The following is a 24,535-nucleotide window of genomic DNA, read 5'->3' on the forward strand; positions in this document are numbered from 1 at the left end:
GCCGAGCCCGACTCATAAGGTCAGGTCGGTAGGTCCAAATACTTAATACTTCGCTATCTATTTGATACATTTGCGGACATTAGCACACAGTTCATCCGGCTTACATCTTTTGAAGACTTTGATTCACTTTGATCTTAGATCCACATCTAACCTCTTAATATTAATGTGGCATGGCAGCAGAAGAGGAAGCTATTCCCGCAATACGTCGTCGCGTCTGCCTAGTCTACACTCCAACCTCAACGGTGAGCCGAGGTACGCAGGGATTGAATGGTCGTCCCGACTCTCCGACGCCTAGAATGCTTGTTCGTACATAGCCTCACAGGACGAATTTACAGCTTACAGAACTCAAACGGGCTGCCTAATTAAAGTCTAATGTACCATTTCGGGCCAAATTGTGAACGAATAATAAAGACATTAGTATAAGCAGCTCCACGAGCGGGACAATTAATGCCGTGAGTGCAATTTCTGTTCAACCACGTCGGTGACATTCCCATTTAAAGCTAGAGATCTCCTCTTCACATCATCTAGCATAGAACAGCTATAAATCTGCTCGCAAAAATGGCCAAATATACGCCGACAACACCAACAATCCAAGTCCTCTCCAAACAGAACTACGAGGACCAACACCTCGTGGCCCTCCCCAATGCCCTCCCTCTTCCACCTCTCACCCCACACTCCCTACGCATCTGCACAATAATCCTTTCCTTAACCACCAACAACTTCACTTACGCACGCTGTGGTCATCTCCTCGGTTGGTGGGACGTGCATCCTCTGCCTCCGTCCATCCCTGCTGAATTCGCCAACCCGCAGGATTACGGAAGGGTATCGGCTTGGGGCTATGGCGTTGTGGTGGAGAGTACTGTTCCTAAAGGTCTAGGTATCGAAGTGGGAACGCACGTGTATGGCTATCTGCCAATTGGAACGCTACCTGTTGACATGCACGTCGAGATCAGTGCAGACGCGAACGGACAGTTTGTGGAAATCAGTCCGCAGAGAGAGAAGTTGATGCCGGTTTACAACCGCTACCTCTTCTACTCGTCAGAAACGACCGCCCAGCAGAAGGCCGAGCGGAAGCAAAGCGAAGGCTATGATTCTCTTTTGCAAGTCCTATTCGAGGCTGGCTACATGATGAATCGCTTCGTCTTCGCGTGGGACTCGAGCGAGCTCGTGCATCCCTCCGGCGCCGATTCGGGTTGGACTACCGAGGACGCACGGATCGGGGAAGATACGATCCTGCTGCTGTTCGCGGCGAGTGGGAAAACAGCACTTGCGTTCGCCCACCAGTTGAAGTATGGCCGTCCAGCAGGGAAGTCCTCGCGCAAGGTTGTAGGGGTGGGATCAGACGCACCAAGGGCTTTTACAGAAGGAACAGGGCTGTACAATTCCGTGCTGACGTACGATGCTGATGATGACCATGACATTGGTGTTGAGGTTGGCGCGGATGCAGACTCGAAGGTTGTCGTCGTCGATTTTGGCGCTAGAGGCGGAGCAGCAGATCGGTGGGCGGAGAAGTTGAGGAAAAGTAGTAAGAGCGTTACGCTCCTAGGTGTAGGGGGCGAGGTTGCAGCGGAAAGCCAGGAGGTGACAACACAGAAGATGGTGAAGCGCATGGCGGCTGGGAGAATGCAGGTAAACACTTCAGGGATGAGATCCCAGGCGGTGGGGATTCTAGGGCACAAGACATATTTTGAGGGGCTTTTGACGGAGTGGAGGACGTACAGAGAAAGGGGAGTGCCGAAAGGGCTGCAACTAGTATGGGGCAAGGGAATGGACGACGTGGGGAAAGGGTGGGAGAGGTTGTATAAGGGGGAGGTAGGGCCGGATGAGGGACTAGTGTTTGACTTTTGTCAAGTTGACGCGTTTTGGCGTTTTCGTGGGCCACTTGCTTGTGTGGGCCACTCGCTTGTGAAATACCTTATAATATATACCCTATCTGTGCTGATAGACAAGAGGTGTGTGTGGTTGGGTGGTGGTCTTGCGTAGGGTTTGAGGTGAGGAAGCAAATACGCGACTGCAGGGTGGTTGACAAATGGAGTTATTAACAAACATTTTCTCAAAGGTCTATATAGATGGATTTTTCAAGTCCTATAGCAAAATAATTATATTATATTGTGCAGACAGCGAGAAAGGTAGCTTAGCCCCGTTCAAGCCCATTCTTTGCGCAAATAAAACTCTATCCGGTCCACCTGGCCGCCGTCACCCCAGGCCTTAGTCTGAGTAGAAAAGCCGTCAGCCATATAAACCTCAGCGCTGCCACTGACCTCCTTCTCATAGTGCGCCGAAAAATGAGTCGATAGATAGCCCTGTAGGGAATTCCCAAGGACGCTCCTCTCAGTCCCATCGATCCAGTAATCCACCTTGCCCTGCATCGAACCCAGCTGGCCAATCTCGATTTTAAATTCACCGAAGCAGCCGGGATCTATGCTCCACGGTTCAGGGATGTCCCATCGGTAATTATGCCCTGAAAGGCCGTGCCAGTACCAATTCAATCTGTTCGTGGTTTTGTTGTAAATCCTTCCAATGACGTAGCTTGACTTGAATCGGTTGCGGCTCAGCTGCAATCCTCTGATCCGTGGCCTGCCCTCCTGATCGAGCTTGTGGCCGTCTGCGTATAGATCGGGGAACTGATTTTCGATCTGTCGCTCAATATCTGCTTCTTCTCTCTTTGCATCTTCGAGGTCGGCCTCATGTTTTGCTTTATTCTCTGGGTCTGTCTTAATCCCTTTCTGGGCCTCTAAGGATCTCGTATGTGGCCCTTGAAGGCTATCAAGCAAAGCTTTCAAGGCAGGGTCTATTCAAAACATAAGCTTGTATTGCTGTAGTGATGGTAGTAGGTTTGATTACTAACCAAGTTCATGATTAGAGTCTGTGGTTCCGTCCTCCTGTTTAGGAGCAAAGGTTCCCGGGTCGGTCTGTGGCCCGACTTTTATGTTAGGATTCATTAGTGGGTTTATATTATGAGACAGGTTTATTTCAAGATAAATGTGTACTTAGAGTAAGGCGCTACTCTAGCTTCAAGATAATTTCGATACTTAGCGATGGCTAATGAGAAAGAGTCTTCTAGACCTCAAGGGCATCTACAACAGTTATATATAATTGCTCGAGGAGCAGGCACACAATAGTATAAACGGATCGCCACGACTTGACCTCTTAATTCTGTACAACACGCAATTGACCAACCGTATGGCGGTTATATGCCACGTCACCGATACAGGCAAAGACACTTTAGGGATGTTAGCTCATTGGTAGCTTTCTGTAGTCTGCAATATATGTAGCGCCGACTAGAATGGAGCTGAATTTTAATCTACGCGGCCTTAGACGGGCTGTGGCCTTGGGGTAGACTTCAGAACTAGGCAAGCCGCTCCTCATTTTGAGGAACTCTTATGGCTACCCGTGGGCCTCCCAAGTGGCAGTGCAAATAAAAGTACCGAAACCAACCAACCATTCTCCGTTTCCACGAAACCGCCGCCGTGATGCCAGACACAGGATGCAGCCTTTCAAGAGGCCCGAGGCAGATTTCGGAATCGACCAATCGTTTCGCGTTTTTAAGCGCTCTTAGGCCGCTTCGGCGGTCGTTGAAGGTGGAGATGGACGTTCCCAGTGGCAGTGTAGGTAAAAGCAGCATTAGTCCTAGAGCTGGGAACACGGAAGCAGAATGCTGACAACGGGGGACGGTTGTGGTGGTGGTCTTGGCGCGGGAGCGATCACAGACGGCAGATAATGGGCATCCCCGCCAGAGATGGTCGCTGAATGCAACGACTGAGATTTCTGTTAATGGTAAATTAATAACCAATTGCTGTAACGCGTGAACGGTTCTAAGGCTAATGCTGCTTTTATCTAACAACACCACCACACGAAACGGGCAAACGTACACAGCTATCGCAAAACGGGAAGATGTACGAGGTAGCGCTTTGCAAGGTAAGAACCCAAGGTTGGAACACGCTAAGGAACTATACTGCATCCACAATATGCAGGGGTGGGTGCGGGTAGTAATGAGCAGACATTGGGCTATGCACCTGTAGCATATGGGTAGGGGGCTAGAGGCACTGAGCTAATCACTAGTCTTAAATCACGCGGCCTCATGTCTAGATCCAACTCATATCTAGGTAACCGAGCGTCAAAATGTCGCTGCTTTTCCCAGACTTCAGAAAGGAGAAATCAGGAAATGGTAAACCGGCATTAGGGGGCCCAAAGTCGAGCGGCATCGATGGATTAATACCACTAAACCACTGATGCCGGATTGTTGTTAGCCAATCCCGTATCGCCCCATATGTAGTTTGGGCACCGGCTGCTCCGTCAGCTTCCCGCTGCTTTTGCGATGCGCCATTTTTCACGTTTTCGCCACTTTAGAGTCGGTCGAACATGCGTGGCAGTGCAAGCAGGGTTCTGCCCTTCCTCGGCCTACCTAGGGGCTCAGAACGGAAAGTAACTAATGGGCACACAGTACTGTATAGTGTGTGATGTCTTTGTTTTGGCCCCTCCTACACTTTGCTCAGCCAAGCCAAGAAGTAGCCAGAACAGGGGTTCGCATGAACAGAAGATGGCTAGTTTTTCGCTGATTCGGGCGTAAGGCCTAAATAGATGAGACTAGACTGAAGTCGATGGTATGACAGTATGCAGGGCAGAAGGCACGTTTTGGAACTTTTCGGGTTACGAGGCTCTAGTGTCAGAGCAGAGGGTCTGGAGACTCCAGGTCTCAGGTGCATTTCAGAACTAGCTAAATCGCACTAATTCCGCAATAGTATATATAAGCTCAAAGTTCCAAAGTGTAGAGGTGCTATATCAAAATCACAAGAGGCTAGTTTAAAGGCAGAATATAAAGCGGTTGCTATATATAGAGGGCACGTGATTATAAAACTAATGAACTGGAGTTGGAAATTTAGCCTATTCTTCGGAACGGGCCGGATGAACAACATTACGCCTGCATCTTAGATTTAAACGCGGGGGTGCCACGCTGTCAACCTCGCAGTTGATCTTATCCCTATCAACTACTGAGAACCATCATATCATAACTCTAGAGAAACAAGCCCAAGATGTCGACGCAACCTATTCAAGTCCAGTGGAGCCTTAATGAAACATCCCAGTCGGTATTTTCTGTTGCTAGGGGAGTCTTGGCTGCGGCGACAAGTGACAATGTCCAACCCCTTGCTATACTTGCCTGTGAAAAATTTGGGGCCACAATCGCTATAAGCAGCAGGACAGCCTCTAAGGTTGAGAAAACGATTGCACTATCACCAGAACCAGCCCCCGTTAAGTTCTTAAAAGGGCTTGTGGGGTTTTTCCCCAACGATTGTGCTACTCAACTTAGCAATACTCATTCAGGAATCCGCTTTTTAGGATTAGCGGCTGCTATTGTTACAACAGTCGGCCCCTTTAACGGCGCAAAAGCTCTCGACGTGATGCTGAGGGATTCGGCGACAGACTTGACGTTGCTTCCCACAGTAAGACATTTAGACGATCTATTAGGGAGCCTTGAAGCTAGATCTTATCGCTGTGGCTTTGCTGAATCTGTTGTGGGCTGGGAGATCGTACTGCGAAAGGAAATCTTACCTTCCATTTCTTCAGAAGAACGCCGGCAAAACCTAAGTCAAAATTCCCTACGGGCGCCGTCTTCAGAGACAATAGCTTGCCTAGTTGCAGCTTTTCGTCAAGTTGCACGAATGGGCTCTTCAACAGTAATTGGGATGACGATAAAAGTTAGCAAAGCCGCGCCATGGATTTTGGCCTTCGCACAGTGGTGTCTCGAGATCCCCCCATCTCTATACGTGGATGGAATAGCGGCTGCAGTCCGTAAAGAACCCCAGTCTCAAGTTAATGTTATCGTTATCAGCAATTCGAGCAAACCACTTGAAATTACCATCCATCACCAACTTGAGGATATAACTCAACTCCTCGCACCAGCATCTCAACTTTTCTCGAGCGGAATGGTTACTATTGATTCATACTATCCGTGGCTATTCCAACAACTTGGCTTTAACGGTGACGCTATGTTTCGACTGCTACGCCAGGCCCTTGAGCATGCTATTCCTCAAGTTCTATTAGCAATGAGGTGTGGTAAGTTTACCTATCTTGGCCAAAGAACGACTTCTCAACATTTACTTGGCGCTATCGACAACTCTATGGACACCTGCTACCTTAGTCCACTTCCAAATACAGACATTATAGCCCTGACATACGCTAGGGCTCTAGCTATAAATGGGCCAGTAACCTTCATCAATCTCCGACAAGGCATGCTTATAGCCGACCTACCACTAGTTTCTCGTCATCTACAGTCATTAATGGAGAAATGTCTATGCAATCAATGTTGCGAATCTACGCAAAGACATGCCAGACCAACCTCAAATAAAGACTTCTGTAGCAGAGAAGACTTCTTTCGATCACTAGGTTTTATAATTGTGGAATTACTTGTTCTATCCCTATTTGAGTCTTCGACACCTATACTAGTCAGACTTTCACTAGAGAGAAACGGAGGGGTTCCGGTACTAGACGGAACTGTCGCTAAAGTAATTAAAACTGGGGAGTCCTTTCCTTTTAACGATATGCACCTTCTCGATTGGGCGAGAAGCATGGTTGGACACATGTTTGACAACGAAGAACGGAGCTTGATAATGACCTCAGGGAAAGGTCAAGTGGTTTACCCTGTTATATTCGACACATTCTATGTCGAAAAACAGGGATACCTCAAGCTTTACTGTCTGCCAGGGGCATTACGATACCAAAATGATACCTACAACGTTGTATCATCGCCTGAGGATATTAAGGATGATGAGACCGACAATGATGAGATTGACAACGATGAGATCATGGATGATGAGGCAACTTACCCCAATCTACCCTCTTTCCCAGCAGTGTCTAAACCATTAAATCTTTTGAAAGATCTCATACTATCGTGGAAGGTAACTATCCGAGAGAATAAGGAACTTCAAATCAAACTTATGATACGCTCTAAGACCGACACCTCTCTTGTGGCTGAAACCGACCCCTTACTTATACTTACTTCTTTAAGTAACACACTTTTGCTTGAAAGATGTCCCCACCACCATTCCGCTCAACTTATAAGCGCAGATCAATTTTCTTCATATATTTCTCTTTGGGATCTAGTCGAAGGTGCTTTGGGCTCTACCTCTCATGTTGGCGTTGTTCCTGTAGATGGCGCAGATGATCTTCGGTGCTTTGCAATCGCCTACCTAAAGTCGTTGATTCTACGCAGAGGTTCTTGCCTTCAGTGTTGTCTTAACCTATGCAGAGATACTGGCGTTCCATTTCTTGTTCTTTAATATGCAGAGATACTGGCGTTCCATTTCTTGTTCTTTAATATGCACGGGGAATGGTCGAGATAGTTTTTACTTAGAGCTTGAAGACTAAATTCTGCCTTTGGTTTTTGCGATATCAGCTCTAAGGATTAGAGGATTATTTTCCCGTTTACCATGTCTTAACAACAAGATTAAATTCCTAACAGCAGTTTCCGGGGTGATAGAAACTATTTTCTAGTTTTTAGAATTATACACTTTATATTATCGCTGTTTCCCAAATTTATGAAACAGTTTTCTTAATCTAAAGTTCGTGGCAGGCAGATTCGACCACCAGTATCACCTATGCTAAGAAACAAAACGAAACAGATACTAGTCAGTTTAGTGACACACACACTTTATATCACCACATTCTCGATTCTACAAGGGCTTATATCTCTACTGGATCGAGTTCTCCGTCTCTGTCTTCTAGTTAGGGGAGGTATAGCCTTAACAGATGAGACTAGTTTCGTGCTAGATAACAGAAGGCAACTGGCTCAGACTTAGGCTTAGGTGTAATGTGTTGCTGACTAAACTCTAGACTGTCGATTGCAAATTAGTGAAAGGGATGAAGCTGTGGAAAGAACCTATGTGCTGCAACGACGGAACATGTAGGCCTGTAGTTAAAGTCTTTAGAAATTCCAGGACTACACTATTTCAAATGACCGCGTTCTTAAAGGTGGGACTGATTTACAGTTAGCTTAACCAAGAGCATTTGCCGTATCTTTTTAGCTAAATCCAACTTAAGCGCTCTCTATTCCAAGTATATGATATAGTTAAAAGGGGGCAGAGTTAGTTGGAGATTTAGGTACGCATAATACAGCAATGTAGGAATGTTGGACATAGACTAGAGTTTAGACGTTTCAATTCTAGAGGTCTTAATTTACATATGTTGTTTATATTTTTACTTCAGATTTGCTAGCGTACATTTAAAGTCTACTATCAATTACTTTATATTAAAAAAGCAAACCTTACTATAACTTAGCCGCTGGTTTTATAACTCTTCTAGGTAGATTCGAGCAAAACCCTGTCCTTCTTTCGTTTTCTGCTGTTAGGAATTTAATCTTGTTGTTAAGACATGGTAAACGGGAAAATAGTCCTCTAATGACGATAGTGCTGAGATCTACAACGTAGACAACGATGACGACGAGAACCTCCCACTAGGCTACGAAACGCACTGCGCTACCTTCCCTTCCATCGCAGCCCAACGCCTCTCAGCGCCACGCTCTCACCTGACCCTCCTCGTGCTAGTAGCCTGCTACACCTCAATCTTCGTCCTCCTGCTCATTAGCGGGATAATTAGTAGTGGCGACGGGAAGAATAAGTTAAGAGCGAAAGTTGACGCGGAGTTTATTGCGTGGTAGATTCTGCAACAAAACAGAAGAGCCTCTTCATAACGATTAAAATGATTTCATACCTCTGGGTTATTTTCCTCCCAGTCGACGAGTTGAAAATTCTTACCGTTTCCTACGTCGGCCATCTGAATTTCAGGAGCATCTGGAACTGTATTTTCGCACGTTCTTGATGTTGAGGAAGAGCTGGCAATTGCACACTTCTGAGCCTTCGAAATGACGCGTTGCTGTGCCGCAGGAAAAAGCTTGCCTCTAGATGCAAAGTGAACAATACATCCGAAAGCAATTTCACGAAAAAAATCTTGCGTCGTGCGCAACTTCAAAGCTAAGTTAAAAGAGAAGACAGGCACAGTCAAAGTTTAAGATGAAAGAGAAGTAAATCTGGGTATGATGATAACGATTTATTAGATATATATGTGTATATATGAGCCACTGTATTAAACGTCTATTTACTTGAGAGGTTCCTCGATGGCCGAGTTGGACTCATATCACTAAAAATTTGCTACCGCACTAGATCTGCAAGCATAAATATTTGGCATCCGACGCACTTGGGCAACATTTCGCAATTGCTTTAGTCTCCCCTCCCTCCTATCATGACGGGATCCGCATTAAGGTTCTCTATCTCAGTACCATCGATGTTAAACTTCGCCTCCCCAACTAAATTCTTCGTCTCTTCCAGTAAGCCCTCTAAATCATCTCTCAACATTGTAGATGATACCTGTATCACGGCAAAACCCGCGTAGCCTGGTTCAAGTACATGCCGTGTACTGAGAATATCGCCGTCCATTCTGTTAAGTAGTTGTCTGAGGTTCATGACTTGTGGGGCTTTGAGATATGGAGGCATCGGTCTACCGGTCGAGATTGCGGAGGCGACTATGGCGAGAAGAGATGTTACTTCTTGGGATGTTAGCTGTAAGGAAGAGATGAGACGTTTAAAGTCTTTCAGCCACGGCCCTGGAGTGTTCTGGGTGTTATCTGCAATTGGTAACACTCGGAACGTTTCAGATGCATGGGCAATCATTGTCGTGAAGCGGATGATGCTAGTTTAAGTTAACACTAGAATCAACAAGGAGGTGCAAAGCTAACTTCTGGGTATGATTGATCAACCTGTTATATGAAGCTTGCGGGAATTTCCCCCCAAACGTGGGCTCCCACGCAGTGAATTTAATATGCTTCTCTATGCCTTGAAGGAGGACAAGGTCTTTGACGTATAATCGAATTCGAGCCTTTTCAAGCCTTCTTCCAGGACTCCCTTTGTCTTTCAGATCCCCTTCTGCATCTCTACTTTGCAATGCAACAGTCTGATGGACGGAGCTATAGTAGTTGCAAAGAATATAGAGACAGGATCCTAGGTCCTTGCGGAGTTGGCTTCGAGCTGTGATCACTGACGGGAAGTATGTGAAAAAGAATGCCACGCCCACTCCGGCAACGACTGTAGCTAATCTGAAAGGAGCGAGCTCGTATAGGGGGTGATAGGCTTGGCCGTTGGAAATTGACCTAAGGATGCCGACCTTCTGGACTTGAAGTTCATATCCCACTATCAAGGTAACCGTGACCATTCCGATTATAGGAATGACTGGATTGTTAGGGCTCTTGATCAATGGATAGTGGTAAAGGAACATAGTGATGCCAGTAAAGACAATAATACCTGCCGGGTGCTGATCAACGATATACCAGATAATGTACGATGCGACCATAGCGACTAATGTTCCACTGAAACGTAAGAACTGACCATAAACCCCAGACCCAGCGGTTTGAGTCATGCTTATGGCAACCATAATCGAACCCCAGACGAGTCGCTGTTCGATAAAGAATTGCTGAGAATTCCTCAGGAAACAAATGATTGCAATAGCCATGGTTCCCGTTGCTACTCTGAAACCAAATGCCGACTCTGCAGAACCAAAGAAGTTCGGAATAACTCGAAATTTGTCCGTCACCTTTTCCCAAACAGACGTAGGGCGAAGGTGTTCGGTGTCTTTCTCACCTTGAATGGCGTCGCCAAGATGGACTGTCGGACTGCCAGATCGGGTACTATAGACTTGGTAGTCTAAATTGCTGTCTTCTCTAGAAAGCATGGCCCAGAACCATTTTTTCATTTGTTTACACGTTGGCAGTATAAGGCGCTTCTTCGACATTGTTCCATCATCCACTTTAGAGTCAGCATACTTGACCAGGTTTAAAACTTCTCTCGCAGTCACAAGAAAAGAATATTCTAGCTTTAGACTGGTCAGAATTTTGCCTTTCGGGAACAGAATAAACTTACATACATCAAGGATAAGATATAGTTGAGACTGATGTAGCTCGTGCAATGAATTGTCTGAGGGCTTCATGCCGTTTAGTTGCGAATAGTCATCCACACCCATCTCGGCACACCATTTTTTCAGAGGACCTTCTCGTTGGCGCAAAAAGTCTTGTATCGCATTCTCTAAGTATTTAGCGAAGCCTCTCTCCCCAGCCGAGTAACCTAGGCTGTTTGCTTCAATGTCGGTATCAACCGGGGATAATGGTCGTTTTGCGAGTTCGAGTGTGTACAAAGAATGATCGAAGCCCTCAATCACAGTTTTCTGGAGTTGTCTGACCCGATCATTTAACTGTTCAAGTATCTCCTTCCACTGACCCTTCTCTTTGTCTTCCAGAGAGTTGGATTTCGATCCAGTCAAACTGTCGGCGGTCCTTGGAATTCTCGGAGCTTCCCACCCACCACGCTTTTCAATTCGATCTGTGATTCCAATGAAAGACTCTATCCCTAAAATTGGAACCAATATGTTCTTTATTAGCCGACATATCGTTACCATGTCCTTCGATCCTAATTTGCCCCAAGCCACCTCACGTTTTGCATATCGAAGCTCTGATTGTACCTTAACTTGTAGCTCGGTTACGTCGGCGGTCACTTTCTTTAGAGCATCAGCTTCAGGCCAAGGTTTGGCCCTAGTAGAGAACCAACTCTTATTGGCGCTTCTGGCGTATGTGGTGGAGCTCTTCGTGCCGTACCACTCACGCTTGGGTAGGGAGAGCATATATTGTCCCTGGACTTCGAGGGTGGTCTTCAATTCATGGAGCTCTTCCGTTACGAGCAAGGAGATGATAGTTCGAGAGCTGAAAGGCACGATGACAAGGCTGACTGAAGCTGAGATTCCGAAACCAGCGAAGAACGCTTGAAGCAAACGGGAGACTAGAAATCTCTCTAATCAGTATTCTGCTACGCGTAAAAAAGGGAATGTTACCTAGAGCTTCGACCTGCTTCATAGTTACAAACAGCGTTCCATAGGTTCCTGTAATGTTGATGAAGATTGAAAATATTATAGAAGGCAAAAAGTATTGCGGTCGATACGCTCGGAACCTGCAATATAACTGTCAGAAGATTGGCGGACGCAAACTGCGGTTGGGACTGACGTGTTGATTAGCCATACTTCAAAGAATAGCCAAATGCCCATGTTAGCACTTGCCGCGGCGTTGTACGATGGGCTAACTTGAGCGCCTGTGACAGGCCCATTGGCCAACGCTTCTTTCGAAATATGAGTAGTATTTTCTCGAGCTTTGACCGCACACCACATGGCAAGTAACGATATTGCGGCTGCAAGACAAACCAAAAGCTACCAAAGAACCTAAGTTAATTCAACAAGAACTATAAGAGGTACGATTGGTCCATACCGAGGCCACCAAAAGGTTTTGGATAAATCTTGCTCGAGGAAAAATCGGAACTGCTAGGATGGACATAATTGGAATGAGATAGCCAATCGTCAAGAAATGGTCCGCAACATGGTTGTCCTGATATCTGCAGGAAATCAGTTTTTTCTTCTGGGAAGCAAAAAAAGGTTATGGTGTATACATGGCAAGTCCGATGGTAGGTGCGATGGCTCCTCTTCGACATGTCAGCTCTGGATAGAATACACCGCTACAGCATGGAGGACGATTTTAAATAAATAAAAGCCGCCTGCCTATACTCTCTTGAAGAGCGCTGGCAACTGCGGCCTTTCTGCGTATTAAATGGGCTCCCAAATGAGGAAGGTCAGTCACAGTACATACTTGATCATTAGCAACACGATGGGAATGTTTATTCCAAGTTTGCCTGCGATTCTCTTCCATATCGAAGAGTTTTTCGACTCCATCGTCTCGTCGTTAACCTGACCTTGAGCTACATTCGACACCGTGCTTATAGCTCTGGTCTTGTCACCATAGGCCGTTGGCCTGTCTTTGGTCGTGTTTGATAAGGATATTACCAGAACGTGGCCCTCCCACAACCCAACAGCTGAGAAATCTAACTGCTCTAAAATCGCAACTGGACGCACATGGATCCCGTCAAACCAAACTTTGAAGTGCAATACTGTATGTTAATTCGCCAAGCAGAACTCTCTCTCGAGAAAATACTTACCTCATGATGATGAAAACCCCCGAAAATGGGCTGACACACACATCCGCAAATACGTAACGTAACATAGTCTACTTTTTGCCACGTCAAATACGTCAAGCGCGAACGATAGCTTTCTTACTCGAACTGGTCGTGATGCTGGTGCAGGAGTCCATGACTGACTGTTCCATTCGACCTGGCCTCGATGACAAGGCTGTTGTTGAGAGGTAGAACAGCGGAATTGGCATGATTAAGGTGGCCGAGATTGAACTTAGCCGCTGAACCATGATCAATGATTATTAAACCAACCGCCTCGGCGTTGTGGAGACGAGTAGTGCCGGCAGACAAATGCCGAAGCTAATGGTCCCGTGTACGTACAGTACTGGTACACCTGATTATACATACGTTAGGCCTTGGGAGCGTCCAAGGAATTGGTATATTAGCAGCGATGTTAGTCTAGGCGATAATGTAATGTATTATAACTATGTTGAAAGTGATATCGCCTGGCTCTGACCGTTTTGAAGTTTTGCGCTCTCGCGATGTCTCGAAATGCTGCTTCTCATGAGCCCCTTCATCCGCCACGAAAAACGTCGCTATCTAATCCTTTATCTCAGGCCTCCCGCCGCCAATACAAGGATCTAAGCAAGCTACTTGTCGGCGATGGAGATATACAAACTGAAGCTGCAGTCAATGGTTGGTGCTTCTAGCGCGAACTGGTACACGCCCTAGATTGATCTGATACCCTAATAGATGACGGTCGAGTCGATATTCGTATCGATCACTGTTCAGAATATTTAAGAGATCATGTGCTTCCTATCATACAATGTCCTAAAGCCCAGACGAAACGCTTTCAGGCCGGGCAACCTACTCTCCCGCCATCCATAACGAGGGGGCGTGATGGTCTTCCTCCACCGCGAATGAATATTGCTATACACGTCGTGGGCTCGCGCGGCGATGTTCAGCCGTTTGTCTCACTAGGCCAGGTTCTTCGCGAAAAGTATGGCCATCGCGTTCGTCTCGCCACGCATCCGAACTTTAAGTCTTTTGTCGAAGAAAATGGGCTCGAGTTCTTCAGCATTGGGGAGGACCCAGCCGAACTGATGGCGTTCATGGTAAAGAATCCTGGTCTTCTGCCTAACATAGGAACTCTTAAAAGCGGTGATATTGGCCGACGACGTCGGGGCATGTATGAAGTTATGAAGGGGTGTTGGAGGTCTTGCATCGAAACCGGAAACGGCATGGAGGACGTCGATTATTCTAGAATTTTCACCGGCCCGAGCGAGCACCTCGACAGGCCTTTCATTGCAGATGCCATTATTGCAAACCCCCCAAGCTTTGCACACGTTCATTGCGCCGAAAGGCTCGGCATACCTCTCCATCTGATGTTTACCATGCCTTGGTCACCCACACAGTCATTCCCGCATCCATTGTCGACCATCCATCACTCAAACACAGAACCGAGCATGGCGAACCTAATCTCATATGCTCTGGTAGATATCATGACTTGGCAAGGACTGGGAGGAGTTGTGAACCGGTTTCGGACAAAAACATTACACTTGGAACCTGTCAGTCTCATGTGGGCTCCTGGCATGATTTCCCGCTTGAGAATTCCGTTTACTTATTGTTGGTATGATTGATCAACCTATTTCCTTGTATCTTCAGCCTTTGATAAGATATGTAATATAGGTCTCCGGCGCTCATTCCAAAGCCTGAAGACTGGGGCAGCCATATCTTTCTGTCAGGATTCTATTTCCTGTCTCTAGGATCGTCATATGACCCGGATACCAAGCTACGTGCTTTCCTAGAGAGTGGCCATCCCCCAGTATATGTTGGGTTTGGATCCATAGTTGTGGATGAACCAGATGTCATGACGAAGATCATTTTTGAGGCAACTAAGAAAGCTGGTGTCCGGGCACTCGTCTCAAAAGGTTGGGGTGGCCTTGGCACCGATGAGCTCGATATTCCTAACAATATCTGCATGATCGGAGACGTACCCCACGACTGGCTCTTCAAACATGTATCTGCTGTAGTTCACCACGGAGGAGCAGGTACGACCGCGGCTGGGATACTGGCAGGTTGCCCTACAGTTGTGATTCCATTTTTTGGAGATCAACCATTCTGGGGAGCCATGATTGAGCGTGCTGGTGCGGGGCCAGCCCCAGTGCCATATAAGAAACTCACCGCTGATGCTCTAGCTGCGGGTATTCTCAAAGCAATTGAACCTGGCACGGTGGAGAATGCAAAAAAATTAAGTGAAGCTCTTCTGAAAGATCAAGGAGCAATTACGGGGGCCAAGTCTTTCCATAATATGTTAGACCTGGACAATCAACGGTGTTTAGTCTGTCCGAAACGAGTAGCAGTTGCAAGGGTCAGGAGAACGAATATCAGGCTAAGTGCATTGGCGACAATTGTTTTGGGTGATGAGGGTCTCTTAAAAGCTTCTGATCTTAAAATGTGGGTTCCATGTCCATATCCCAAACTGTAATGTAGTAATAATCCTATAGGTACCGTCCATGCGAATACAATACGGGAGCAGAACCCTGGGACCCTGTTACTGGAGGGGCTGCAGCTCTCCTTGGTACTATCAGTAGTTTGATGATTGGAATGGCAGATGTTCCTTTTGAGATCATTAACAAACTTAAGTCTCGAGTCCATAATAGCCACGAAGACAGAGCTTCCCGCTTCCAATCGACAACTTCCAACCCGGGTGCCGACCTGGGTGTCGCAAATCAGAGAACGGAGCAGGCTAGTTCTAAAAACACACGCCTGACTGAAACAAGCACTATACATGCCACGGATCCCTACCGATCGGGAAGCAACAGCAGCCACCATGAAGAGCGCGATAATGAGCAGCATCTTGTAGATCCGGAGCCAGTAACACACAACATCACGATTTGTTCGATAGTCAAACCTAGACATAAGCATCTCATGAATCCAAGGGATCGTGCTGTTTACAAGGCTGTTGAAATGGGGGATCAAGGGATCTCTAACGTCGCCATCACAGTAATGCGGCCACCTATGGACCTCATCCTAGCCGTCTCCCGCGGATGCCATAACGCGCCAAAGCAGTATGGTGACGATACAGTCCGCCAACTGGACGACGTCAACGATTTTAAAAGTGGAGTAGTGACTGCTGGGAAGCAGTTCGGGCTGGGATGGTACGATGGTATTGCCGGGGTGGTAACGCAACCATATCGTGGTGGGGTGGAACATGGAGCCAAGGGGTTCCTGGCCGGAATTTTGAAGGGAGCTGGCGGGCTCATCCTTAAACCCAGTGCAGGCAAGCGGTTCCAATAACTCTCTCCAGCTGGCGAGTACTAATCGGGCGTAGGCATTTTTGGACTCGGTGGCTATACGCTGCAAGGCATCTACAGAGAAATCCAAGAGCATATGGGAGAGCAAATGCACAGGTACGCCGTAGCAGCCCGTATTACCCAAGGACATGAGGACTGGGAGACATCAACGCCGGAAGAACGCCGCCATATCATTGATAACTACAATATGATTAAGAACGACCCATTGTTAAAGAAAAGAGAACATCTGTTTTAGGGGAAAGGCCATCATGGCCCTAGTAATTGATGCTTACGTGGCTAATCATGAGGTTCCCAAGTGGGTCGTGATTGTCACCAATAAGGGCCAAGAGGAGTATGTAGTCCTAAAGTTAGTGTTAAGGTTTCCAAACGTATATACGCTCTTTGTTACAGCGACCACGCAAAAGCAGGTGCCCGTTTCTCGTTTCCTCGTTCCCTATTTCTGTAGTATCCAACACAATATTCCGTTTCTGGTTTCCAGATCCTAGGCTGTTATGCGTCCCCAGTGAGTTTCCGATTCTAGGATTTAGCTTTCCTTGATAGATTTAATTGTTACTGTTCTATATACTGTACGTTCTATATACTGTACTCTATGCCGAAGCCCTTATTGCGGCTGCTTCACTTGATGCGTATACAGCTAATAATATTGCTAAGCATCGAATAAATACCTGACATTCACTTACTTAAGCTGGGAAATATAGGGGGAGTACTCGTGCACGCCAAAGGTCCGATGAGGAACAGTGGGCTGACATAGCAACTATGGCTTCGGACAAGACTTCCTATTATAGACTGTGATTATCAATGTTAATGGCCATAATAATAGCATGCTACATAGAAAACTAAACAGAAGACAGTTTTTAGCTACCTCTGTAGCATCTGTCACACCAACCTCACACAAACGTCTCTGTCCAAACTTCTGGGACACACGAGAACCCTAAAGCGGTTATGCAGATACCGAATAAGCCGGCAATTCCTCCATCTGCTCAAATTCCGTCATTGAAATTTCATACCCAAGATGCCGTTTGAGAAGTTCATGCGTAATGAATCGCTCTGGCGTATTGCCCTGGGCGTCAACAAATGATACATGGTGATTGACGTCGCTGATCCTCTGCAACTCATTGGCATGGCGATGGTGATGCGGACATCCATCAACACCAATCAAGAAGATCGTCACATGAGCCCACGAGAGTCCAAGGAGATCTAGTTCGAACTCATCCATATCGGTCGCTTCGCCATCGAGCAAGAGCAATAACCTCAGCATCGGTGTTTCAGGACCTGCTTGCCATCCATACACTGGGTGGTGAATCGCCGAGGCGGAGTGTTTCTGAAAATGTAGATCCTTGACCTTCTGCCAGCCGGTCATGACGCGAGTTCCGCCGCCGATGCGGACATTGCGCCACATGGCCTCAAGATTCTGGTGGTTAATGTTCCCAATGTAGTGGGCTTGGTTCGAGAAGGTCGTGAGACTGTAACCTCCGAAAGCGTGGTCATGGTTTGCCATCGCGTCGGTGAAGCGCCGGATAATGGCCTTGGCAACATCTAGGACACGATTAGTATCTCATGTGGGATTGATGGGAGTATTGGCACTACCTTTATTCTTTGGTTGGGTGGAAGGTTGGTAGCCTGTAATAAGGTATTTGTTATAAAATGGTCGGACAGGATCAAAGTCCATAGATCCGGAGACATCCAAGAGGATCATGGTATCATCTGTAGGCACTTCTGGTCGATCATATGCCCTAAATGGTGTTGGCATAACCTGTTTAGAGTATCCGGGAGATGTATGCTGAAGATGGCATGTGTCATTGGCGGCATAGTATTGAGGGGGTGGCTCGACCGCTGAAGCCATCCTAGCACGAGCCATGTCCATTGCGTAGATGAAGTCTGGCTTCATCCGCATGCCCGCGACTCCTTCCCGGTGGTTCAGGACCCAATATAGCCGTTCTTCGGCTGTGTCCTCATACCCGCGCCACTGAGGTGTGATTCCTCTCCACCCAGAGGCAGGTTCAATGCTGAATTTCAGGGGGTTAGAAGTAGCGCCAGCCCAAGCAACTGGAATTGGTTCAAAGTATCCAGCTCGGAGCAAGTGCAGATACTGGATAGGTTGGCGAGCTCGAAGATGCCTAATTTTTCTAGTCATGCCGACCTTATCTTGATAGCTAGTGACTATTTGTTGCCATTGCTCATTTGGCCACCTGCCTCGCTCTTCGGCAAGAATAGAGTTTCGTAACTCCCGGCCTTTTCTGATCCGCTTTTCCGTTTTTGCAACCGCTCGCTCCTCGGATGATTTAATCCCGATGGCTTTCCTGAACGAAAATTTAGATGATTTGGTAGATGCCTCTGCAGTATCATTCTTAGGGGGAGTAACGACGCTTTGCCGCTTCTCATCTGAAGCCTTATAAGGTAGTACCTTTCGGTCTGGTGCATTGGAACCGGCTGCTTCAATACTCATGTTCGACATTGTGGTGTTTACACCGTCCAATTCATCCCAAATGTTAATTCTCGGTTCCTTCGCATCAATATCGGCTTGTGCTTGGCGATTAAGACTGTTGTTCATCTGGATAGTTTGGTGAATTGACATTGCGTGACTATCTGGCTTAGGCCTCTGAGAACTCCATTGAGACACATACATGCCATATGGCGAGATAACATTGTACTTGTATGGGTTACTACTAAACATAGAAGTGGATAGATTGTTAGCCAAGCCAGAGGTATAATAGCCCTCATTGTAAGCTTTCTCTCCTTCTCAGCCAAAAATAAACTGTCAGCCTCTCTGAAGAACGTAGGACATGTTATTGAAAGAGGGTGGACTGACCTGGATACATGACCGCGTTCGACCACATTTCCTGCACACCATAGCGGTGGTATTTCCTCGTCTGGTAAGTGTGGATGGCGCAACCGCAGTAGTAGTCCGACTCATGCTCGGGTTCTATCTCGCTGTTGTAGATCCCATATTGCAATTGGAGGTTCTGTAGCGCAAACTGCATCTCTTGCTGTAGGGATGTTAGTTAGTTGGCGAGGACCTGAGAGGATCAAACAGACCTCATCTCTTGCACGGACGTTCGCAGCCTCAATTACTCGATTCATATGAGGCCTTCCAAGTAACATACTCGTGTTCTGCGAGACCACAGGATAGGCTGGGGGCGCATATGCCGGTGGCGCATTTGCTGGCGGCGTGCCCTTGACATCGCTTGACAGCTTCGATTTTTCAGCGGTTACAGCTGAGCGATGCGCGTTAAAAGATGTGATAAACTCCGCAGCCTTTGGCGTGTCTCCCAATAAACTTGTGAGATGAATGGTAGCCTCGGCATCAGAAAGTGTGTTAGTGTACAGAATAATCTCCTTCAGAGACTCTTCGTCAAGAGGCAAGAGCTCTGAGAGCTGGGGCAATGCCCACTTCACGAGTGTCATAGTTTCTTTCTATTATTTACGGTAATCGTATTTGCGAGATGATTAATGAATTAAGACACTGTATATATGTGTGAGTTAGTGCAATGTGATGCGAGGCTATGTAAATGAGTGTGAGGCTGTGAGCGTCATGATCCATCCTTTGAGGCTTACGCGGCAACACCGTATTGAGCCTAGGCAAATTACCCGCCCATACAACGAAGGTAAATGGCTCAAAACACGGAAGCTGGGATATAATAAGCGCAGACGACGGCGATTAAATATTATTTATTCCTTACAATATTATTTCGTAAACACACTGTTGTAGTAATGAACGTAATCATAATTAACTTGCTCTAATTTTAAGGTAGCGGGCTGACAAAGATGTTACCATCACAAACCCGGGGTGACAGTTGCGAGTTGCTATTATACTGCATCCACAATATACAAGGACGGATGCATTTGGGTGGGCAGTAAAGCGCGCACATTGGCTGTGCACCTACAAGCTACGGCAAGGGAGCTGAATGCTCTGAACCAATTACTAGTCTTGAATCACGCGTACCGATGTCGACATACAACTTGTTTCTAGGCAACTGCTTTTCCCAGCCTTCAGAAAGGAGAAATTAGGAAATGGTAAACCGGCATTAGGGGGCCCAAAGTCGAGCGGCATCGATGGATTAATACCACTAAACCACTGATGCTATTATTGATGTTAGCTAGATGGCCTATGCCATATATGCGCCTAGCCCTACTGTGGGTTGTGGGGTTTGCGTTGGACGTCCCGTTATTGCCCCTCTTCGGCTTTGGTTGAGCAAGCTGAGTAGGGAGCCAAAATATGTCCATTTAACTTGCTCATACCCCTGACAAACAGATATATTAGCGCTGGACCCCGTAATAGGCTCTATTATTAATAGGCTCTATTCGCTGCCCGGCCTGGTTGAGCCTGGTTGAAGAGTGGTAGAAGCACAAAGTTACCCCACGCAGATGGACGGTCGGAATTGCAATTATCCGCACGGTTGGTTCAGGCACCTGGTACCTGGGAGGCCCAAACGTCAACCTGATGCCCACGTCTCTCGATAGGTTTGCGACCATTTGCAACACAGATTCTCCAGCACGGAACTGCTGGGGAGAACAACACCCATCACCATGTCGGAGTCCACAGAGTCTGACGACAGCGACAAGTCTTCACCTAGCCGGTCCGAACTGCCCCTTCGGACCACCGCTGGTGATTTAGCACGCCTGTTTGAGCATCTCACGCCACCAGAGGATGTCGACGACAAAGGGATTATTATCAAGTGTATAACGCAGCTCAAGTCCACAGTGGATGATCATGAGAACCGCGTGCGAGTGTTAGAACACCAACCTTATGCTGGTTCACCTAACGAGCTCGCGACTGATGTACCTCTGTCTAGTTTCGAAAGATTACAACAAGAAGTTAAGGGACTCGATGAAGTCGTTAACGAAAGGGATATAAGGATATCTGAAGCTGAAGAGGATATTGTGAATATAAAGGCGGAGGTGTAAGACTTCTAAGACTTCAAAGAGAATGGCAATATCGTGACTGACGAACACCTACGCGAAATTATTCCAACTCTTGCAACTAAGGTTGACCTTGAAGAACTTCGCCTTGCAACCAAGGCCGACCTTGAAGAACATCGCCTTGCAACCAAGGCTGACCTCGAAGAACTTCGGCTTGCAACTAAGGCTGACCTCGAGACCGGCCTTGAAGGACTTCGTCTAGAATTTCGTGCGTCGCAAAACTACAGAGCATCTAGATTCTTCGATGAGGTCCAATCTCTTCCTATCGTTCGAGAACAAGATGGAGTAAGGCAGATTGAGAACTTTCAACATCATTACGACAGGTAAAACACTATTGGAATCTACACAACCAAGAGCATGGTATGTCCCTTTATTACATCTATATTAGACTTGTGTGAAAGCAACTAATCTATTCTTCGCGTTAGAGCTAGTCCGTTGTCTTGAATTCTACCTTTCTATCGATAATTGGCCCTTTAAAGTCTTGGATGAAGCTGATGACATTGATTACTGCGACATGGACTTATTAGGTCCCTTGCTGCAAACCGTTCCTAAATCATGGGAAGAAGCAGTGAAACTATCCCCTAGACGCTCCGTTTTTGTGCTCTTCGGAGTTTTAGGGCTTAGGTATGATCACTTTTCAGAACAGTAAGACGCAATGAAGGCTATGAGCACTCAACGCCGAAGCGCTACAAAGTCGAAATTAGAATCGCAAACTGCTATTCGCACGAAGCGCATTAAGAACCCATCGTCTGGGTCGACTACTGAGCCTTTCACAGGCTGAAATATTCTCTCATGAACAGACTGATGGCTTATTGTTGAGGGGTCGATGCTCAAGAGGGCAATTATGACGAGAGAGTGCCGCAGAGAGCAGGATGAGGAAATGGGGGCTGTCTTCCACTGCGCGGACGCTGAATCGCCGCCCATCCACAATGCTGAATCCCTTTCGAAATCCGGAATAGATACGATACGGCGCTCGGAGACACTTGCCCCGTTCGAAGGATATATTATAAGGATAGCGATGACGGAAAATGTGGAGACTGCACATACGGAACTCCGACGTCACAGTGACAAGTGACGGGGATTTGCAGGTGTGGGTTGCACCGATACGCTCTCCGGTGCCTCAGGACCCGTGACAGAGAGTGTGTGCAATGTACTAATAAGCAAGTGTAAACTTCTACATTTATTTAACTATAGCAATAGCAGCTATAGAGTCATAGTTTAGTATTTCTAGTGCATCAACGCCACATTTTGCCTCTCCATTGACAAAAAATAGTTGGGATAATGCTAGCGCATAATATCAGTGCTGTAATGATCCCTGCGCTTCCATATAACCCTACTGTCTCAATCATAGTAGGGAACCTATAGCATGTAAGTGGCAGCACACATACATTTTCAGAGAAGCAACGTACCAAAAAGGGCCAATAAAGCCCAGCTCTTGACGAACGAAAGTAATAAACACGCCAATACTTGCAGCTTCATCACGGTAGCAATCAACGGCATACGTGATGAGAACGGTCGTGACGATTTGATTCCCCGCCGCAGCGATCCCTGCTCCGATTATAGGAGTGATATTCCACCTAGCATCGGCCTGCTTAATTTGGATCAAGAAGACGATAACGCCACAGATTACGAGGAGATATCCACTATAGCTGAGCCAGAGACGGAACTCAGGTTGCACCATCCTCTCCTTCATTTTGCACTGGCGTCTCCACATCCATCGATCAGAAAGGGTCCCGCCCAGCTGCTCGCCGATTAGAGTTCCCAAAATTATACTGATGTTTTGAAGACCGATTTGTTCTGCGTTGAGATGGAATTTCTCGACAAACAATTGCGGAATTTCGATAGCGATGAACACACTGGCAAAGAGGAAGACCGTGGAGTATGCTGTTGCGGAAAGAAGGACGCAAGGGCGTACAACAAGTTCCAGTGGTGATACGAACTCCCGCCATGTTAAGGGCGTAAGATCTATGCGCTTGAAGCTGAAGTACTGCTGTCTGAAAGAGGATCGTTGCTGTTGCTGTTGGCCACGGATGTAGCGAGACTCTGGGCCAAAGAAAAGGTAGAGGATGAACTGTACTGCATTTGTCTGAATATGGATTAGATGTCATTTTAAACCTAGAGAATTTACTCACACATGCAAGGATCCAGTAGATCCAACGGTATCCAACTCTGTATGCAACAAAGCCAAAGATGACGGGAGCGGTAGGCACGCCGAGTGTCACCATTACTGTCCAAATACCCATATATCGTGCTCTTTCCCGCTTAAAAATTGTCTCTGCCACTGTAGCACTGCCAAGTGCAGCGGCAGGGCTAATAAAGAAGCCCGCAAGGGCTCGACAGAGACCCATGGTAGCATACGTAGGACTACAAGCACAGCCGATATTGCAAACGAGGCTGCCGATCAGCGAAATGAGGAAGATCGGTCGTCTTCCATATCGTTCTGAAAGTGGCCTCCAAACAAGTGGTGCAACGCCGAGAATGGCTATAACAAGGGATGTCAAGTAGGTGGCTCGGTGGATGCTGACATTCAAATCGGTGGCAATGTCCGCGAATGCAGACTGGATTGCAGCGGCTGTGAATGTTGCCATCATCGCATGGAAGGCAACAAGCAAGAGGTTTATCACTTTCTAGTATGTTGTTAGCAAGGAACCACAGTCGTAGGAATAGGGCGACCTTTCGGAACGGCCAATTATAGGGATCAGCGTCATTGAAGTCGGGGACTGGGTCCAATTCAAGGGTTTTATGTCTGTCTAGGATGTATTCCTTGTGCGCATCCGAAATGGAAGCTACGTTCGCCTAATGATTATAAGCATAATGCTTAGCAGAGGATAATTGTCTTCCCACTTACATTCTCAACATGTCCAACTTCTGGCTTCTCGTCCATACTTAGGTTTTTAGAACAATATGAGTATTAAAAGTAGTGGTGAATCGTTTCTGTGCGAGATAGTGTTAGATCGAAATGAGAATATCAGAGGAAACCTTGCCTTTTAGGGACACATCGGTTGATGGAATCCTCGAGGGGAGGTGGCCAATAGGGTTGATGCTTCCCGTCGGCTCGGTTGCGATTCAATGAAGCTCCAATAAGAACCACCCCTCCCGAGGCTCGGGATGGTTACCTTTATTTTGATAGGACCCCTGGCATTTACCCTGGTGAATACTTAGCCCGCGAATCCACATTTCCCCGCGTTTCCCCACATTCCTCTTCCTGAATAGAACACCGAGCGGGTAGTACCCGGTTTATGTCCGGGCATGACCCGCCAAAAAGGGAAATGGGTTGTATATATCAAATGAATTGCTTGTAACCGTATGTTT

The 24,535-nt window shown here is 46.9% G+C and overlaps 8 protein-coding genes across 8 annotated transcripts; 4 read left to right on the plus strand and 4 right to left on the minus strand.

Moving 5' to 3' along the window:
* The first annotated feature begins 67 nt into the window (after nucleotides 1-67).
* On the plus strand, nucleotides 68-2,117 carry VE01_02263 (uncharacterized protein). Its single transcript, XM_018271773.2, has one exon. It carries the CDS (start codon nucleotides 559-561, stop codon nucleotides 1,981-1,983), a length of 1,425 nt encoding a protein of 474 aa, XP_018132868.1. The 5' UTR covers nucleotides 68-558; the 3' UTR covers nucleotides 1,984-2,117.
* Nucleotides 2,118-2,144: 27 nt separating this feature from the next.
* VE01_02264 (uncharacterized protein) lies at nucleotides 2,145-2,942 on the minus strand (the record flags this gene model as incomplete). Its single annotated transcript, XM_018271774.1, has 2 exons — nucleotides 2,145-2,791; nucleotides 2,849-2,942. The coding sequence occupies 2 exons, from the start codon at nucleotides 2,940-2,942 to the stop codon at nucleotides 2,145-2,147; spliced, it is 741 nt and encodes a 246-aa protein (XP_018132678.1).
* Nucleotides 2,943-6,566: 3,624 nt separating this feature from the next.
* VE01_02265 (uncharacterized protein) lies at nucleotides 6,567-8,653 on the plus strand (the record flags this gene model as incomplete). The annotated part of the gene is made up of 2 exons (XM_018271775.1): nucleotides 6,567-6,896; nucleotides 8,387-8,653. The coding sequence occupies 2 exons, from the start codon at nucleotides 6,567-6,569 to the stop codon at nucleotides 8,651-8,653; spliced, it is 597 nt and encodes a 198-aa protein (XP_018132874.1).
* Nucleotides 8,654-9,075: 422 nt separating this feature from the next.
* Nucleotides 9,076-13,244, minus strand: VE01_02266 (uncharacterized protein). The gene is made up of 8 exons (XM_018271776.2): nucleotides 12,668-13,244; nucleotides 12,471-12,503; nucleotides 12,293-12,416; nucleotides 12,035-12,234; nucleotides 11,866-11,981; nucleotides 10,909-11,813; nucleotides 9,728-10,857; nucleotides 9,076-9,681 (listed from the first exon to the last, which is right to left on the minus strand). Exons 1-8 carry the CDS (start codon nucleotides 12,748-12,750, stop codon nucleotides 9,213-9,215), a joined length of 3,060 nt encoding a protein of 1,019 aa, XP_018132873.2. The 5' UTR covers nucleotides 12,751-13,244; the 3' UTR covers nucleotides 9,076-9,212.
* A 284-nt stretch (nucleotides 13,245-13,528) lies between these two features.
* Nucleotides 13,529-16,538, plus strand: VE01_02267 (uncharacterized protein; the record flags this gene model as incomplete). Its single annotated transcript, XM_018271777.1, has 5 exons — nucleotides 13,529-13,682; nucleotides 13,740-14,616; nucleotides 14,676-15,443; nucleotides 15,494-16,263; nucleotides 16,321-16,538. The coding sequence occupies 5 exons, from the start codon at nucleotides 13,529-13,531 to the stop codon at nucleotides 16,536-16,538; spliced, it is 2,787 nt and encodes a 928-aa protein (XP_018132872.1).
* Nucleotides 16,539-17,000: 462 nt separating this feature from the next.
* Nucleotides 17,001-19,799, minus strand: VE01_02268 (uncharacterized protein). The gene is made up of 4 exons (XM_018271778.2): nucleotides 19,340-19,799; nucleotides 19,113-19,290; nucleotides 17,891-19,039; nucleotides 17,001-17,839 (listed from the first exon to the last, which is right to left on the minus strand). Exons 1-4 carry the CDS (start codon nucleotides 19,706-19,708, stop codon nucleotides 17,244-17,246), a joined length of 2,292 nt encoding a protein of 763 aa, XP_018132771.1. The 5' UTR covers nucleotides 19,709-19,799; the 3' UTR covers nucleotides 17,001-17,243.
* A 1,031-nt stretch (nucleotides 19,800-20,830) lies between these two features.
* Nucleotides 20,831-21,208, plus strand: VE01_02269 (uncharacterized protein; the record flags this gene model as incomplete). The annotated part of the gene is made up of 1 exon (XM_018271779.1): nucleotides 20,831-21,208. The coding sequence occupies one exon, from the start codon at nucleotides 20,831-20,833 to the stop codon at nucleotides 21,206-21,208; it is 378 nt and encodes a 125-aa protein (XP_018132770.1).
* A 48-nt stretch (nucleotides 21,209-21,256) lies between these two features.
* On the minus strand, nucleotides 21,257-24,107 carry VE01_02270 (uncharacterized protein; the record flags this gene model as incomplete). The annotated part of the gene is made up of 6 exons (XM_018271780.1): nucleotides 21,257-21,421; nucleotides 22,561-22,582; nucleotides 22,633-23,309; nucleotides 23,356-23,850; nucleotides 23,897-24,019; nucleotides 24,072-24,107. The coding sequence occupies 6 exons, from the start codon at nucleotides 24,105-24,107 to the stop codon at nucleotides 21,257-21,259; spliced, it is 1,518 nt and encodes a 505-aa protein (XP_018132727.1).
* Nucleotides 24,108-24,535: the final 428 nt, after the last annotated feature.

This window comes from Pseudogymnoascus verrucosus (genome assembly GCF_001662655.1).
Source record: "Pseudogymnoascus verrucosus strain UAMH 10579 unplaced genomic scaffold scaffold_9, whole genome shotgun sequence".
Classification (NCBI taxonomy): domain Eukaryota; kingdom Fungi; phylum Ascomycota; class Leotiomycetes; order Thelebolales; family Thelebolaceae; genus Pseudogymnoascus; species Pseudogymnoascus verrucosus.

Coding starts and splice junctions, on each gene's coding strand:
- VE01_02263 (XM_018271773.2), top strand. CDS start 559: ATGGCCAAATATACGCCGACAACACCAACAATCCAAGTCCTCTCCAAA.
- VE01_02266 (XM_018271776.2), bottom strand. CDS start 12,750: ATGGAGTCGAAAAACTCTTCGATATGGAAGAGAATCGCAGGCAAACTT. Junction 10,858..10,908: donor AACTATATCTTATCCTTGAT/GTATGTAAGTTT, acceptor ACCAGTCTAAAG/CTAGAATATTCTTTTCTTGT. Junction 9,682..9,727: donor TTGATCAATCATACCCAGAA/GTTAGCTTTGCA, acceptor AACTTAAACTAG/CATCATCCGCTTCACGACAA.
- VE01_02268 (XM_018271778.2), bottom strand. CDS start 19,708: ATGACACTCGTGAAGTGGGCATTGCCCCAGCTCTCAGAGCTCTTGCCT. Junction 19,040..19,112: donor GAACGCGGTCATGTATCCAG/GTCAGTCCACCC, acceptor TTGGCTGAGAAG/GAGAGAAAGCTTACAATGAG. Junction 17,840..17,890: donor CACCCAACCAAAGAATAAAG/GTAGTGCCAATA, acceptor ATCGTGTCCTAG/ATGTTGCCAAGGCCATTATC.